The sequence below is a fragment of the Macaca mulatta genome, chromosome 2, assembly GCF_049350105.2.
Source record: "Macaca mulatta isolate MMU2019108-1 chromosome 2, T2T-MMU8v2.0, whole genome shotgun sequence".
Classification (NCBI taxonomy): domain Eukaryota; kingdom Metazoa; phylum Chordata; class Mammalia; order Primates; family Cercopithecidae; genus Macaca; species Macaca mulatta.
The window spans coordinates 120,754,176-120,769,663 of NC_133407.1; the positions used below are offsets into that span (position 1 = coordinate 120,754,176).

General features: G+C 38.5%; 1 protein-coding gene across 3 annotated transcripts in view; it reads right to left on the bottom strand.

The window, feature by feature from the left end:
- Positions 1-2,555: 2,555 nt before the first annotated feature.
- HESX1 (HESX homeobox 1) overlaps positions 2,556-15,488 on the bottom strand; it is a 28,589-nt gene continuing 15,656 nt past the window's right edge. For all 3 annotated transcript variants that reach the window (XM_077993243.1, XM_077993242.1, XM_001100209.5), the window contains 4 exons: positions 4,405-4,671; positions 3,405-3,604; positions 3,036-3,137; positions 2,556-2,940 (listed from right to left, as the gene is read on the bottom strand). In XM_077993243.1, the coding sequence (XP_077849369.1) occupies positions 2,842-2,940; positions 3,036-3,137; positions 3,405-3,604; positions 4,405-4,561 (558 nt within the window). In that variant the 5' untranslated portion in view covers positions 4,562-4,671 and the 3' untranslated portion in view covers positions 2,556-2,841. The remainder of the gene's footprint in view (positions 2,941-3,035; positions 3,138-3,404; positions 3,605-4,404; positions 4,672-15,488) is intronic.

Consider the following 15,488-nt stretch of genomic DNA (forward strand, 5'->3'; position numbering starts at 1 on the left):
TTCTATCTTGGGTTTTCCTTTCTGTTTTCATTTTGCTTGATTTTTCCTGAGTTCAATTTTCCCCCTGAATATCATTATATTATCTCCAAATTTCTAGCAATTATAATTCCAAAAATGTTACTGATTCATTATTTCTTCTAACAAGATCAGCCTTTATCTTTGGGTTTTTAAAAAAGATTTTAGGGGAAATACACTAGCAATCTTTTATATTATCCTGTTTCTTGAGTATTCTTATACATTATGAACTTGCTTCACAAAAGTTATAATAGAACTTATATTGTTATTAGTATCAAAAAATATAAAAAAGGTATATTACATTTATAGTTATTTAATATTATAAATTCATGTTTAATTTTTCTGACTTATAAATGCTTCAGTTATAAATATATCATTTCTATTATAAGTTATTTCAGTTATATATATGTAGCTTCAGTTTCAGTTATAAACACAATTTATTTCAATTATAAATAAAATTGAATTTTAGGGCCACATAAATCAGTTATGTAAAATTGTCATTGGAAAATACTGAGATAATGATGGTCTAGGGTTATTATGTTTCTCTCCTCACCAGACTTTTTAGAGGCATGACCAGTTTTTATAATTAAAAAAAAAAACTTAAGTGCATTATTAGTTGTTGATTGATATCTGTGACAGTGTTTCATTTTTTTCTAGATTCTATCATTTTACACAGAATCTTTACATTCCTCAGGGATTTGGGAATTAGGCTTAATTGTAGAAATTCTAGATAAACTATGATTATTCTTTGAAAAATCTCAATTTATGAAAAGCACTACTTCAAAAATACTTTAATATTAATATTAATAATGTGGAATAGTTTCTTATTGTGTACAAGACTTGAAATCTTATCCTAAACCAAGCAGACATTCAGGAGACAGAGCTATAATTCTGACATGGCAGGATGTCAGAGAGATGCAAAACAGAATGTCAAGTGTGATCACATTTTAAAAAATAACGACAAAAACAACAAATATGTGTGCGTGTATATATATAAAGATGTTTTTAAGATACACAAAAAGATCTATAAAGGTGTTTAATGATGGTTATCTCTGAAGGATGAGATTCAAGGGGGATTTTACTCTATTTCTATACTGCTTAAATTGTTTGCAGAATATAGAATGACAATAAATTTGGAATTAAAATAAAAGCTTACCCATCATACGACGCATTCTCCTCCAACCCACTCCCCCAGAGCCTACTCCTGGTAACTTCCAGTTTTTCAATTTAACATAATTTCATAAAAACCTAATGGAGAATGAAAAACTCTTTGTGGATAAGTTTTAACTAATACATTTCATAAATAGTGCTTCCAATTTTTATATGAATGGAAGCAGCTTTTTATATTGGAAAAAATGGTCCAGTCTTTCTTGGAAAACAGGTAATGCCTCTGTTCTTCCTAACTACCCTGTTGCCCTTCTTTTCCTCCTCTTTCTCCATCTCAGCAACAATGGACTAGAATAAGCACACTTATTGCTGACCAATTGTTGGGACACATAGCTCTCTACCCCAAATGTGCTCTCAGTAAATAATTTTAAAAAGCTCTAAAATCTGAGTCATGATGCTTTTCCTTAGAAATAATATGCAAACTCCCTCTAGTCTTTCATATATAAAAATATATAATGATTATAGATTCAATAATTCAATGAGAACCTTCTACCCTGATCATCACTGGGACATCAGAAAGGACAGAGGACAGAAAGAAAAGAGAAGCAAGGGAGAACTCAATTCAAATGGACAAAGCTGAAATTTGGCTTCCAGTGGACAAAGTCAGAGTCTTAAGCTGACATTTCAAAAACAAAACAAAACAAAACAAAAAACCCACCCACTTAAGTCTTCCATTAACTAGAAAACAAATGCCCAGATTTCCAGTGGAGAGGGCCCCCTTCTTGTTATATATCTTATCCTATTCCCATCTTTAATTGGCAGGGAAAATGGGAAAATGGGAAATGAAAACACATAGTTTTTGTTACTTAGAAAGCACCTTGATTACTTCCAGTGACTATGTCAGAGCACTTACAAAAGGTGGGTCAGTTATCCTACCTTCTCAGTCAATTTAATTTTGCAGTTGATTAGAAATCATTAAACTGCAAATAGATATAAGCTAGATGATCACTAGCACTAATGAATGAAAGTAAAGTACAAAATTAAACTAGAAAACTATTTAAAATTTTGCATTTATTTGCTGCTTACTTCTTTTGTGCAATTCAATACCAACGGCATAAATATGCTAGCTGATACTTGTATCTTTGTACTTTGGCATAATGACTTTACTTGGAAAAAAAACTTGAAACTAACATGCTGTAAGAATTTGTTTTGATAGATGGTAAGAAATTCTCACTGCTTTATGCTATAAATCAAGAGAAGTTGAAGATTCATGAATAAATCATCATCTATAATATAGTGAAGCATAATTATGTTTCAAAATGTGCATGGAGGAAACTAATGGAAACAACTCACGCTTTTATTCTTCAGATTATTTTACTTGAAATACTTTATAATTAGAATCCAGCTTGTGGAGTCAGTCATGAGTCTATTGATTTTAACAAACTAATTTATTAGATTAATTTGGCTCACTTAAAAAATAGCAATCTTTTCTGAAAATGTTTATTAAAATATATAGAAAAGGTCTTTACTATAACTAAAAGTGCCCAAATATAATATGTACCATGCTATAATAGTAATTACATACAATATATTTTCAGAAAAAATGACAATGTTCAGATTAAATGCAGGAAAGAAAACATCACATTTTAACATTTAATATTTCCACTGATTCTTCATGCTCTGCAATTAGAAGATAATTTCACTTGTTTAGTTTTCTATCTATTCCAGGAGATTTGTGTTGAAATTTTTTTTCGCCATTAGAAACTGTGATTCTCTATGGGACCTTTTCAGTTTTGCACGCCGATTTTGAAACCAAATCTAAAGTTAAGGAAAAATAAAATAGGTCTCAGAAACATTATTTTATTATTCTTAACATTTCAACACCATGAATAACAACTAAATTTGAAAATTACCTGGATTCTGTCTTCCTCTAGATTCAATTTTCGAGCTAAGTCTTCTCTAATATCAATGCCAGGATAGCAGTTTACTCTAAAGACATTTTCTAACACTTCAATCTAAGAATAAGAAAAAAAAAATGTTGATATTCAGTATGTCACCAAAAATGAGCTTTAACTTCTGGAGTAAAATGACTACATTTAAATCTGGGCAATTAATCTGGATGCCTTTTTAAAAATGATTACCTGGAAATTGTTAAAATATGATAGTCTATTGTTTCATTAATAAAGCTTCTAAACTGAGATACCAAAGTGAATGGGCTTTTGTTCAACTTGGTGTCAATTAAAGCCTTTGTATTATCATTATTGGGTGAAAAAACTTCCCACCTGGTTTTGAGTAAAAGCAGTTCTTGGTCTTCGGCCTCTATACCAACTCAACTCTCTTTTCAAAGACAGTCTTTCTGAGGCTGAAAAGTAATTTTCATATTTCGAAGCTCTTTCTTCTGGCACTGGATGATCCACCATGCTGGGGAATGAAATCCCACTGGGAGGATTTGGGCTATGTAGACATAAGTTACCATCTTTCCCTAAAAACAGAAAAATAAGCCCTATCTTAGATGGTCAATCTTATGTTCCACAAAGTTCTATAGAGGTAGTTTCAGAAACTCATCTTTCTTTTCCTAGTGGAATTCTGGGATTCACAAGAGAATTGCCCCCCATTAACCAAAAACCAATAAAAAATGAAGATCCTGTCTTGGTAATACTGCCTCTTTGGTCTCTGAATGTCATGTATTTTTCAGTGAAAAGAGATTTCAAATATCTGATGTGTCAAACAGGGAGAGATCTTCTGAAGGCAGGTTCTTGGTATTTCCTGTGAGTGAACTTATCCACTTCGCTCAATCCAAAGCTGATATTGTTTTCATTTTCCCTAGGACTCAGCTGGAGGCATTAAAGTCCTAGACTCTGGCTGGGCGTGGTGCGTCATGCCTGTAATCCCAACACTTTGGGAGGCCGAGGCAGGCGGATCACCTGAGGTCAGGAGTTCGAGACTAGCCTGACCAACAGGGTGAAACCGCCCCCCCCTACTAAAAATACAAAAATTAGCAGGACATGGTGGCGCATGCCTGTAATCCCAGCTACTCGGAAGGCTGAGGCAGGAGAATCGTTTGAACCCGGGAGGTGGAGGCTGCAGTGAGCCAAGATCATGCCATTGCACTCCAGCCTTGACAACAAGACTAACACTCCATCTCAGAAAAAAAAAAAAAAAATAATAATAATAAATAAAATAAAAGTCCTAAACTCTAGCTCTATGTAGTATGAAATAAAGGGCAAATTAAACACTGTAAATGAAGTAACAAAGAATTGAAACAACTAAGCTGTGGCATACCTGAGAAGCTGCAGGTGTCTGCCCAGGGCCTGTGGGGTTTCCTTAATGGAACACAGTCTTTCTTCTGGTCCAGTCCTAAGATTTTCTCAATTGAAAAGGAGCAAGTTGAGGGTTTGCTTTCCCCGAGCTGAGAGCCTTCTTGAAGGCTGGGAGACATCCTCTTGTGGTCTGCACAGAGCAATAGCTCCGGCCTCTGCTGGCTCTGCCCCACGTGTATAGGGCTGGGATCTTCCTGCAGTTCACCTTATAGCGCCGCTGACAAGGGGGCTGGATTTAGAACGTCACTAATTAAAATCCTGTCTTAGAAAGTTTTAGCATGTCAATGAACACTTGCCCAGCCAGCAGCTTAAGGAGTTAATTGTTTATTTGTTTGCAAGTAATTAGCAACTAATGGCTACACCAGGGGGGCCACCTACAGGGACAAAAAGTGTTATCTCTCCTAAGCAGAACACAGACTTAACTTTCTCGAAAGAAGTGATGCACAAATGTGGCACTCCTCTTTTATTTGAAATCATTAATGTATAAAATCATGCTTTTTATTCTGAAGTTTATACTTTCATGGGCTCCACTTACCTAAACATACAGGCAAGATACGAGAGCAGTCGAGTAATAAATAATCTAATTTAAGTGAATTTTCTTCCAAAGAAATTGGAAAAAATAATAATCTCTTAATGCTATTACAGTAATTCTGATGAAAATGCCTGTTTTTCATATGCATATGTAATAGGGAATGTTGTCAATGAAAACACAATAGTATTTGGAGTGCAGCATAGTGGAAAAGGTTGGCAATGTTATTAACACGGAGTGTAATTGTCTTCCAAGTGCCTGGATTAATTCATAGGAACAGTTGCACCAATTATTTTAAATAATTAATGGGCTAATTCCTTTCCTTCCTCTTTTCTTTTAAATGAGAGAGATACAAGTTTATATGAAGGTTCATATGTAATCACCTCCAAGCAACTTAGAAGCATGACTACTTAAAGTGAATACTTTCTCTATCACAGTTATTTTAAAGAAAAGAACATAGTTTGCTTTCTAAAGAAAAATTTATCTCTGTTGATCTTTTGAGGGATGGGCAGAGGATGGAGTCTTTCAAGATGATAAGGCTTGTGAAAATAACCAAGAACAGAATGTTTTAATTTCATAATCCTAAGAAAACTTGAAATTAAAAGAAAAGTATAACTGCTGATTGGGAAGATTTTGAACTGGCTGTTCCCCCCGCAAAGGTATGCTTGTAGTTCTTGTACTCTGCTCCTTCTCTTCTTCCAGTACCTTCCTGAAGATACATTCAAGTGCCTAACTTTATTCATTATTTAAACAACTGCTGGTCTTTCCTTCAGGGAAGGGGAAAAACAGTCTCCACTCATAGAGGAAATAGCCTCTATAGGATGGAGCTCATCTTCATCAGCTTTTATCCTATTATGATCTCACAAATATTGAGCTAAATTCCTCCTGATGAAAGCTCTCGGGTAAATAATGGATCTCACATGCAAAACATCAACAGGCACATGGATTTATAAATATACGTGTAAAACCATTCTGTGGATGAATAAACTGGTGAACATTTACACCTCATGGAGATTTTGTATATAGTGCTGAGATGTAGATTGTGCAGAGGTGGGGGGTATCTTAATCTGGGATGACTAGGAGGAAGTGAAAGAATACAGGACCTTCTCAGTTTTCTTTCTCTCCTTTGAGACATTCATTATTTCCTTCCCCAATTGGTTGAGCACCTACTTAGAATCAGAAAAAAACAAAATACTACCTTGCCTTCATAGAGCTCACAGTGGTGCAGGGTGGGGGACAGGAAACAAATAATAATTATAGGTAAATTATCTAGTATGTTAGCCAGGGTAAGAATGGGAAAAGGAAACAGGTGAGCCAGGTAAGATGAATTAGTGTAGGTGGAGGGATAGGTGTCAGTGTAGGCATCACTGAGCCCCTGAGCCCCGCAGTTGAGTGCCTCAGAGGCACAAGGCAGAAGGATGCCACAGCGCATGCCAGAGCAACTCCAGTTTTCAACTTCTTCTTTATTAACAAAGATGTTCCAATATTTTTATTCAGCTTAAATTGATTTTCTTTGGATTTACATAATATCATTTTATATATGGATGAGTAGATGAAAATAAAAAGCAGGAAAAATTATCTAAAAATGTGAGGGAAGCATTTTCTCATATACTCACTCAACAGATTTTTGTTGGTTGGTTGGTTGGTTGGTTGGTTGGTTGGTTGGTTGGTTGGTTTGAGACAGAATCTCACTGTTGCCCAGGCTGGAGTGCAGTGCCACCATCTCAGCTCACTGCAACCTCCACCTCCTGGGTTCAAGCAATTCTCCTGCCTTAGCCTCCCGAGTAGCTGGGATTACACATGTGCACCACCACGCGTGGCTAATTTTTCTATTTTTAGTAGAGACGGGGGTTTCACCATGTTGGCCAGGCTGGTCTCAAACTCCTGACCTCAAGTGATCCACCTGCCTTGGCCTCCTAAAGTGGTTACAGACTTTTACAGGGCACTTAATGTGTGCCAGACATTATCATAGGTGCTAGAGATCAGTGATGAACAAAACATGCTAATTTCATGGCATGATAAATACACTGAAAGGAGTGAACAAGGTGATGCGGATGCAACATAATGGCAGAGGGTGACTTAAAGTACAGTGGTCGGTGGTCGATGGTGGAGGAGGGCCTGAGGAAGTGACATTTTCACTGAAGATGAGCTAGCATGCCAAGAGCCTGAGAAAAAGCACTGCGCTGAGAGAGAATGGCAAGTACAAAGGTCTTGCAGTTGAAAATCACTTGGAATGTTTGAGGAGGAAGAAGGCAGTAGCTGGAGTGAAGTTAGTGATACCAGGTGCATTTGGAGTGCCAGGCCAGGTTGGATAGTGGATGGCCTTTATAAAGGACATGGTAAGGAGGGTGCAAAGAGAAGCCAGGGTAGGGTTTTAAGCTGGGACCAAAATGATAGAATTTATGTTTTTAAACCTTACTCTGGTTGCTCTGTGGAAAGGGATTAGAGAGAAGTGGGTGCAACCAGGGAGATCAGCTGGGAGTTACTTATTCAACACATATTTACTAAGCATATACTACCTGCTAGGCATTGTTCTAGGTGTGAGGGATACAGTGGTGAAAACAAAGACAATTGTTTAGCGGCAAAAGATGATCCTTTGAAAAAAGTGTGAGAAGAGAAGGTAGATTTGGAGAGAAGTGCAATTCTTTAGAAGGTTACGGGAGATTGAATAATCGAATACTTGGTCCCAAGTCTTCAATCCCCATAAAATCTTATACAACCATCCCCTTGCTGTGGTTTCATGGTGAATACAGTATACTTCCCATCTCCTGATTTTGGGCTTGTTTGTGTGACTGGCCAATGGGAAGTGATGAGAGCAGAAGCTCAGTGTGCCCATTTGGGTTTTTTTTGTTTTTGGTATTTTTAAGACAGTCTCACTCTGTCACCCAGGCTGGAGTGCAGTGGTGCAATCTCTGCTCACTGCAACCTCTGCCTCCCAGGTTCGAGTGATTCTCCTGCCTCAGCCTCCCATGTGGCTGAGACTACAGGTGCATGCCATCACACCTGGCTAATTTTTGTATTTTAGTGAACAGTGATCAGCAACCAAATGGTAAACATGGGGTCACCTCCAAGGGCAAATAACTTTAGCATCAAAAACCAAGATATTAATCCTCAGACTAGCAGTAGGTGAGAGAGCTGAAGACTCCTCTTGGTTCCTAGAAAAGGCAAACTAAACCCTCTCTGGAGGAAAGCATCCCTAATTTAGGTCCACAAGATTCCCACAGATTAAGAGCAAGCAAACATAAGCTCATAATCAAAGATCATCAAGCACGTGAGACCAGCCACCTCATGAGGGAAAGCCAGCAGAAATGAGATTTATAGCTTGTTCCAGAGACTGCTAGTTGTCCACCAATATCCATTCTATCCTTCCTCAGTAGTAATATAATTTTTTTTTTTGAGTTTCAGTCTGTTGCCCAGGCTGGAGTGCAGTGACATGATCTTGGCTCACTGCAACCTGCACCTCCTGGGTTCAAGCAATTCTCTTGCCTTAACCTCCTGAGTAACTGGGATTACAGGTGCGTGCCACCATGCCTGGCTAATTTTTTGTATTTTTAGTAGAGATGTGGTTTCACCATGTTGGCCAGGCTGGTCTTGAACTCCTGACCTCAAGTGATCCAACCCACCTCAGCCTCCCAAAGTGCTAGGATTACAGGCATGAGCCACTACACCAGGCCACAATATAGTTTTTAGGTAAAGGTTGATAATGACATTTCCCAGACTGTCTTGCATATAGGTGTGGTCATGTGACTTCTTACCTCTGAGATGTGAGCGGAAGCAACATGTCTAACTTTCAGGCCCAGCTATTAAAAGTTAGGGGTGACCCCTCTGTGTTCCCATTTTCTCTTTTCTACTGTCTGGACTGTGGACAAGACGGTGGGAGCTGATGAAATGTTGAGAATAGCAGTGTAATGAGAGAGAGGACTTGAAGCCCTGTGGATTGTGGATTGGACTTTCCCTATCAGTACTGGACTACCTGCTTGTACAAAGAATAAATGTCTGTCTTGTTATTTGGGGTCTGTAAGTTATAGCAGTCAAGTCTATACTGTAACTAATATAGATCTAGAAGAAATTCAGATATGGGAGTTAACAACAACAGAATATGAAATATCTAACAAGTGAAAGTTTAAAGAACTAAAAGTTAGAATCATCAATAGGGACAAGCAAAAAGAAATGATCAGAAATGACTGGGAAGATTTTAAAAAGAACTAAATGGAATTCATAAAATTAAAAATGTATATAATTATTAAAATACACTCTGGATAAGTTAAAAGAGCATTTTGGGTCGTCATGAGAGCACCCTTCCCCACACCCTGGCCCATACTCACTGTTATAAACATTTTAAATTATTGCCAATATGACACATAAAATAATTTGTTTCACATTTCTTCAAGTAAGGTTGGGCATTAATTTCTTTACAGGTTTATTGGTCAATGTGTATTTCTTCTTTTGTGAAATAATAGTGTATTCCCTCAGCCCATTTTTCTATTAAGGTGATTTTTTTGCTTGTTTCTTCACTTTCTTCAGAAGGTGGGGGTGATGGTAGGGACTAAATGGGAAGAAAAATGAGGAAACTTTTTGGGGTGAGGGTAAGGTTCTATATTTTGACAGGATCTGGATTACACAGCTGTATGCATTTGTCAATACTCACTGATTGGTACTCTAAAATTTGTTCACTGAAAAATTTTATCTATAAAAGCATAAACAAGTATTAACTAGTCAATGTTATGTATGCTAAAGAGTTTAAGGGGGAAGTATATTGATGGCTACAACTTGATTGATTGATTGATTGAGATGGAGTCTCGCTCTGTTTCCCAGGCTGGAGTGCAGTGGTGCGATCTCAGCTCACTGCAGCCCAGACTTGTTTTACGCATTTTAAAGTAAGTTGTAGGCCAGGCACGGTGGCTCACGCCTGTAATCTCAGCACTTCGGGAGGCCGAGGCGGGCAGATCACTTGAGGTCAGGAGTTCGAGACCAGCCTGGCCAACACAGTGAAGCCCAGTCTCTACTAAAACTACAAAAATCAGCTGGGCATGGTAGCACACGCCTGTAATCCTAGCTACTTGGGAGGCTGAGGCATGAGAATAGCTTAAACTGGGGAGGCGAGGTTGCAGTGAGCTGAGATCATGCCACTGCACTCCAGCCTGGGTGACAGAGTGAGACTGTATCTAAAAAAAAAAAAAAGGGCCGGGCGCGGTGGCTCAAGCCTGTAATCCCAGCACTTTGGGAGGCCGAGACGGGTGGATCACGAGTTCAGGAGATTGAGACCATCCTGGCTAACACGGTGAAACCCCGTCTCTACTAAAATACAAAAAAAATTAGCCGGGCGAGGTGGCGGGCGCCTGTACTCCCAGCTACTCGGGAGGCTGAGGCAGGAACCCGGGAGGCGGGGCTTGCAGTGAGCTGAGATCCGGCCATTGCACTCCAGCCTGGGCAACAGAGCTAGACTCCGTCTCAAAAAAAAAAAAAAGAAAAAAAAGAAAAAAATGCATAAAACATAAAATGGATGGATGGATAAATATGCTTTCATGATCACTCTTATTCAACATTATTGTGTAATTCTGGATGATGAGAACTTCTAAACCAATTGAGTTTTCTGGGATGATGAAAATGTTCTTCATCTGAGCTATCCAATATGGTAGCCACTAGCTACATGTGGCTAATGAGCACTTGAAATGTTGCTAGTGCAACTGAGGAACTGAATTTCAAATGTAATTAAGTTTAATTTAATTTAAACTTGGACAGACACACATGGCTAGTGGCTCCAAACCGAAGAGCACAGACAGAGAACATTTCCATAACTGCAAGAAGTCTTACCAGATAGTGCTGGTCTAGAAGTATAGAACAATATTGAAAATAGTGATGATAGGCTGGGCACGGTGGCTCACGCCTGTAATCCCAGCACTGTGGGACGCGGAGGCGGGGTGGATCACCTGATGTCAGAAGTTCGAGACCAGCCTGGCCAACATGGTGAAACCCTGTCTCTACTAAAAATACAAAAAATTAGCTGGGTATGGTGGGGCTTGTACTCCCATCTGCTCGGGAGGTTGAGGCAGCAGAATCGCTTGAACCTGGGAGGTGGAGGTTGCAGTGAGCTGAGATCGCACTATTGCACTCCAGCCTGGGCAACAAGAGTGAAGCTCTATCTCAAAAAAGAAAAAAGAAAAAACAAAAAAGAAAAGAAAAGAAAAAAAGAAAAGGAAGGGAAAGAGAAGAAAATAGTGATGATAAAAACAAAAAACAAACACCTTTGTTTTGTTCTGACATGAGAAAAGTATTTCACCATTAAAATAGTATCTTCTGCTGGTTTCTAATAAATGCTGTTTATTTAGCACAATGTTATAATGAATACAAATGCAAAATATCTACCGAGCTTTATTGCTTCTGCAGCATTTTAGCATATTTGTGTTTAATCTTCTCACAAATCTTTTATCATTTGGTAGCTGATAAAACAGAAATTGAGAGTAACATTGTAATACCAGAAGTCACTAACTAGGAAGTGGCAGAGCCTTGACTTGCATTTTCTGCTCTAAATCCTGTTTTATTGACTTCACCAATTAATGGCCACCGTAACATCTTCACCAATGATCTCATAGTATAAATATCAAAGTGTACTAATCAATTAAGAAAAAAACTGTGTAAACTTTGCATATGATACTCAGTATCTTTCAACACTTACTTTGATATGAGAAAGAAAAGTCTGACATATTGACATTAGAGAGAAGAGGTTTTAGGAATAAAATTGGACAGTCTATATTTCAAATATTTATACATACAAGATGAAGTAAAAACTGAGAGGTTTATGTTTTTTCTTGTTTTAGGAACATGAAAGTCCATTCATGTTTTGATAAATATTTATTTTTAAATTGTGTATTTCAGTTAATATCCAAATCATTAACATCAGGAAAAATGTACTAGGTCTGAGGTGTTTTGGCAAAGATTTCTGTAAACCAGCCATACAAGTATTATGCTGTGAGCGTAATAAGAAATGGAATAAGCAAAGCTCCAGTGAACCTTGCGCCTTCCTTACTTTTGCATAGGAATTGCACTGATTTCACACTTTCAGTATTTTTAATGTTAAAATGTGTTTTCTAAAATATAAGTTTATTTTTTACTGCAATGCCTTCAGTGTTTCCTAGAACAATGCCCAAGTAGACATTCAATAAAATTTGTTGAATAAGTGAATTGAATGGATGGATAGACAGATGGGACGAGCAAGATGTGACATCTGAAACCTGACATGCAACGTAAATACTGTACTAGTATTGTTTATTATTTAAGTTTACTTGAATAGGGTTTAACTATTGTTGCCATTGTTTTTTAATGTGTAAAGTAATCCCAGTTTTCTGTGAACTACATGTGTATCACTCCAGGGCAATCTACAAAAGAGAAGACATTATGGCATTCTGTAACTAAAATTTAATAAAAATTGAGATAGGGCATTCATTTAAAAATCTGAGTTGAGGACAGGTGCTATGGCTCATTCCTATAATCCAAGCACTTTGGGAAGCTGCGGTGGGAGAATTGCTCAAACCCAGGAGTTCAAGACCTGCCTGGGCAACACAGTGGGACGTTGTCTCTTCAAAAATTGAAAAACCGTTAGCCGGGTGTGGTAGCATGCGCCTGTGATCCCAGATACTCAGGAGGTTGAGGTGGATTGCTTGAGCATAGGAGGTTAAGGCTGCAATGAGCTGTGATCGTGCCACTGCACTCCAGTTTGGGTGACAGGGAGAGACCTTGTCCAAAAAAAAAGAAAAAAAGAAAAAGAAAAAGAAAAAAAAGGCCAGGCACGGTGGCTTATGCCTGTAATCCCAGCACTTTGGGAGGCCAAGGGAGGTGGATCACAAGACGTCAGGAGTTCGAGACCAGCGTGGCCAACATGGTGAAACCCCATCTCTACTAAAAATACAAAAATTAGCCGGATATGGTGGTAAGCGCCTGTAATCCCAGCTACTGGGGAGGGAGGTAGGAGAATTGCTTGAACCCAGGAGGTAGATGTTACAGTGAGCTGAGATAGCGTCACTGCACTCCAGCTTGGGTGACAGAGTGAGATGCTATCTCAAAAAAAAAAAAAAAAAAAAAAATCCAAGTTTAAAATCTAAAAATCTCAAGTCATGTTGAACAATTCATATTTGTGGCACTCTATGGTTTCTATGGCCCTTGTCTGCCATTGTTACTAGACACACACAGGAGCTTTCCCAGTGATTACGAGGTTCAGGAGAGCAAGGTCTGTTTCATACAGTCTTCGATCTCCCCTGCACCCAGCACAGTGCCTGTCACACAGGAAATGTTAAGTAAGTTTATTGAGTATGTCCAGTTTATAACAATTAAAAAGCATTTCAGCCTTTGCTCTTCTCAAATCTCAAAAAATTATTATATTTTTCATTTTCAAATCAGTTAAAATTGTTTACAGTATAATGTCTTGTACATATCAAGCCCTTGACTTAAAAAATTTGATATAAAGTCAACCAAAAGACAAATGCATTTTTATTTTGAAAAGATTCATTCTACAGGCCGGGCGTGGTGGCTCACACCTATAATCTCAGCACGTTGGGAGGCTGAGGTGGGTGGATCACGAGGTCAAGAGATCGAGACCATCCTGGCCAACATGGTAAAACCCTGTCTCTACTAAAAATACAAAAATTAGCTGGGCGTGGTGGTGTGCACCTGTAGTCCCAGCTACTTGGGAGGCTGAGGCAGCAGAAGAATCGCTTGACCCAGGGAGGCAGGGGTTGTAGTGGGCCAAGATCACACGACTGCACTCCAGCATGGGGACAGAGTGAGACTCTGTCTCAAAAAAAAAAAAAAAAAGATTCATTCTCCACTGATCGAAGTAGCAAAGAGAAAAAATGTAAATTTTAAAAAAGATTTATTCTGTACAAGAGTACATGGAGTAAAATATGATAGTCTCCTTCACTTTTACCCCATCTTACCTCCCCAGCTTACTGGCTATCACCACTAACAATGTAGCATTTCTCCTGCCTGCCTTTCAAAATACTTTGACTTAAATAGGAGGATGCACACATGCACATATTTTTTTTTTAAATTATACTTTAAGTTCTAGAGTACATGTGCACAACACGCAGGTTTGTTACATAGGTATACATGTGCCATGTTGGTTTGCTGCACCCATCAACTCATCATTTACATTAGGTATTTCTCCTAATGCTAACCCTCCCCCAGTCTCCCACCTCGGACAGGCCCTGGTGTGTGATGTTCCCTGCCCTGGCACACATGCACATGTTTTTATCGACATGGGGTCAAACGTGTGCTATTCTGCAATGTGGTCCACTCTCCCATAGTGTGACACACACACACATACACCACAAACATGTATAGCTCTTCCTCTCCCTTCAACACCTGCTTGGCACTACAAGTGGATGAACCACAATTTATCAATCTATACCCTGGATAATGAGGGATATAGGTTGTCTCCAATTTTTTACTATACCATTTTGGCAATGAACATCCTCTACATACATGTTAGCACACATGCAGGGGTGCATGGAAATCCATGGAAAAATTTCTTTGAAATGCATATTATTTTTTAGTGGATGCTGCCATATTTCCTTCTGAGAAATCTTTACCAATGAACACTCTCATCCTGTCGAGCCCTTGTTCTTATGTCCTGCCTGGATTGACAGTGGGAACAAGAAAACTCAGGGCTGAGCTAAATTAGACTCAGGTTTTTCTCAGCCTCAATATTCAAAGATAAAATGGTTTAGGATTTAAGGCTCCAAAGGGCTCGGGCCTAAACTTTAGTGCTATTTAATCTAATCGCTGTAGATTAAATGGGAGTTGTCAGTTAACCCAAGAATCTGATGGTTATTTATAACATTGTTTCTGGGGGATCAATGTTACGGTTTTAAACAACTTTAACTTTCCAGTCGGGCGTGGCGGCTCACACCTGTAATCCCAGCACTTTGGAAGGCCGAGGCAGGCAGATCACGAGGTCAGGAGTTCAAGACCATCCTGGCCAACATGGTGAAACCCCATCTCTACTAAAAATACAAAAATTAGCTGGGCGTGGTGGCACGCATCTGTAATCCCAGGTACTCGGGAAGCTGAGGCAGGAGAATTGCCTGAACCCAGGAGGCAGAGGTTGCAGTGAGCCAAGATTGTGCCACTGCACTCCAGCTTGGGCAAGAGAGCAAGACTCCGTCTCAAATAAATAAATAAACTTTTCAATCAAAACAAACATTTGTTAAACTCCAACATATATCAGGGAGTGCTCTGCAGAGCACAGAGATGAAATCATTTCTGCCTTCAAGAAACTCATGATTAAGAGGATAGTAATTAATGTTGATTTTATTAGGTATGATAATGTGATTATGGTTACCTAATATGCCCCTTTAAAAGACACTCAAGTATTTACAGGTGAAATTTCATGATGTCTGGGTTTTGCTTTCAAATATTTTAGGAAAACAGAAAGAAAACCAAGAAAGAGATAATTGAAGTAGGTATTGCAAAATGTTGATGTGTTGAATTAGAGACCGGTACATGTGGATTCATTATTCTCT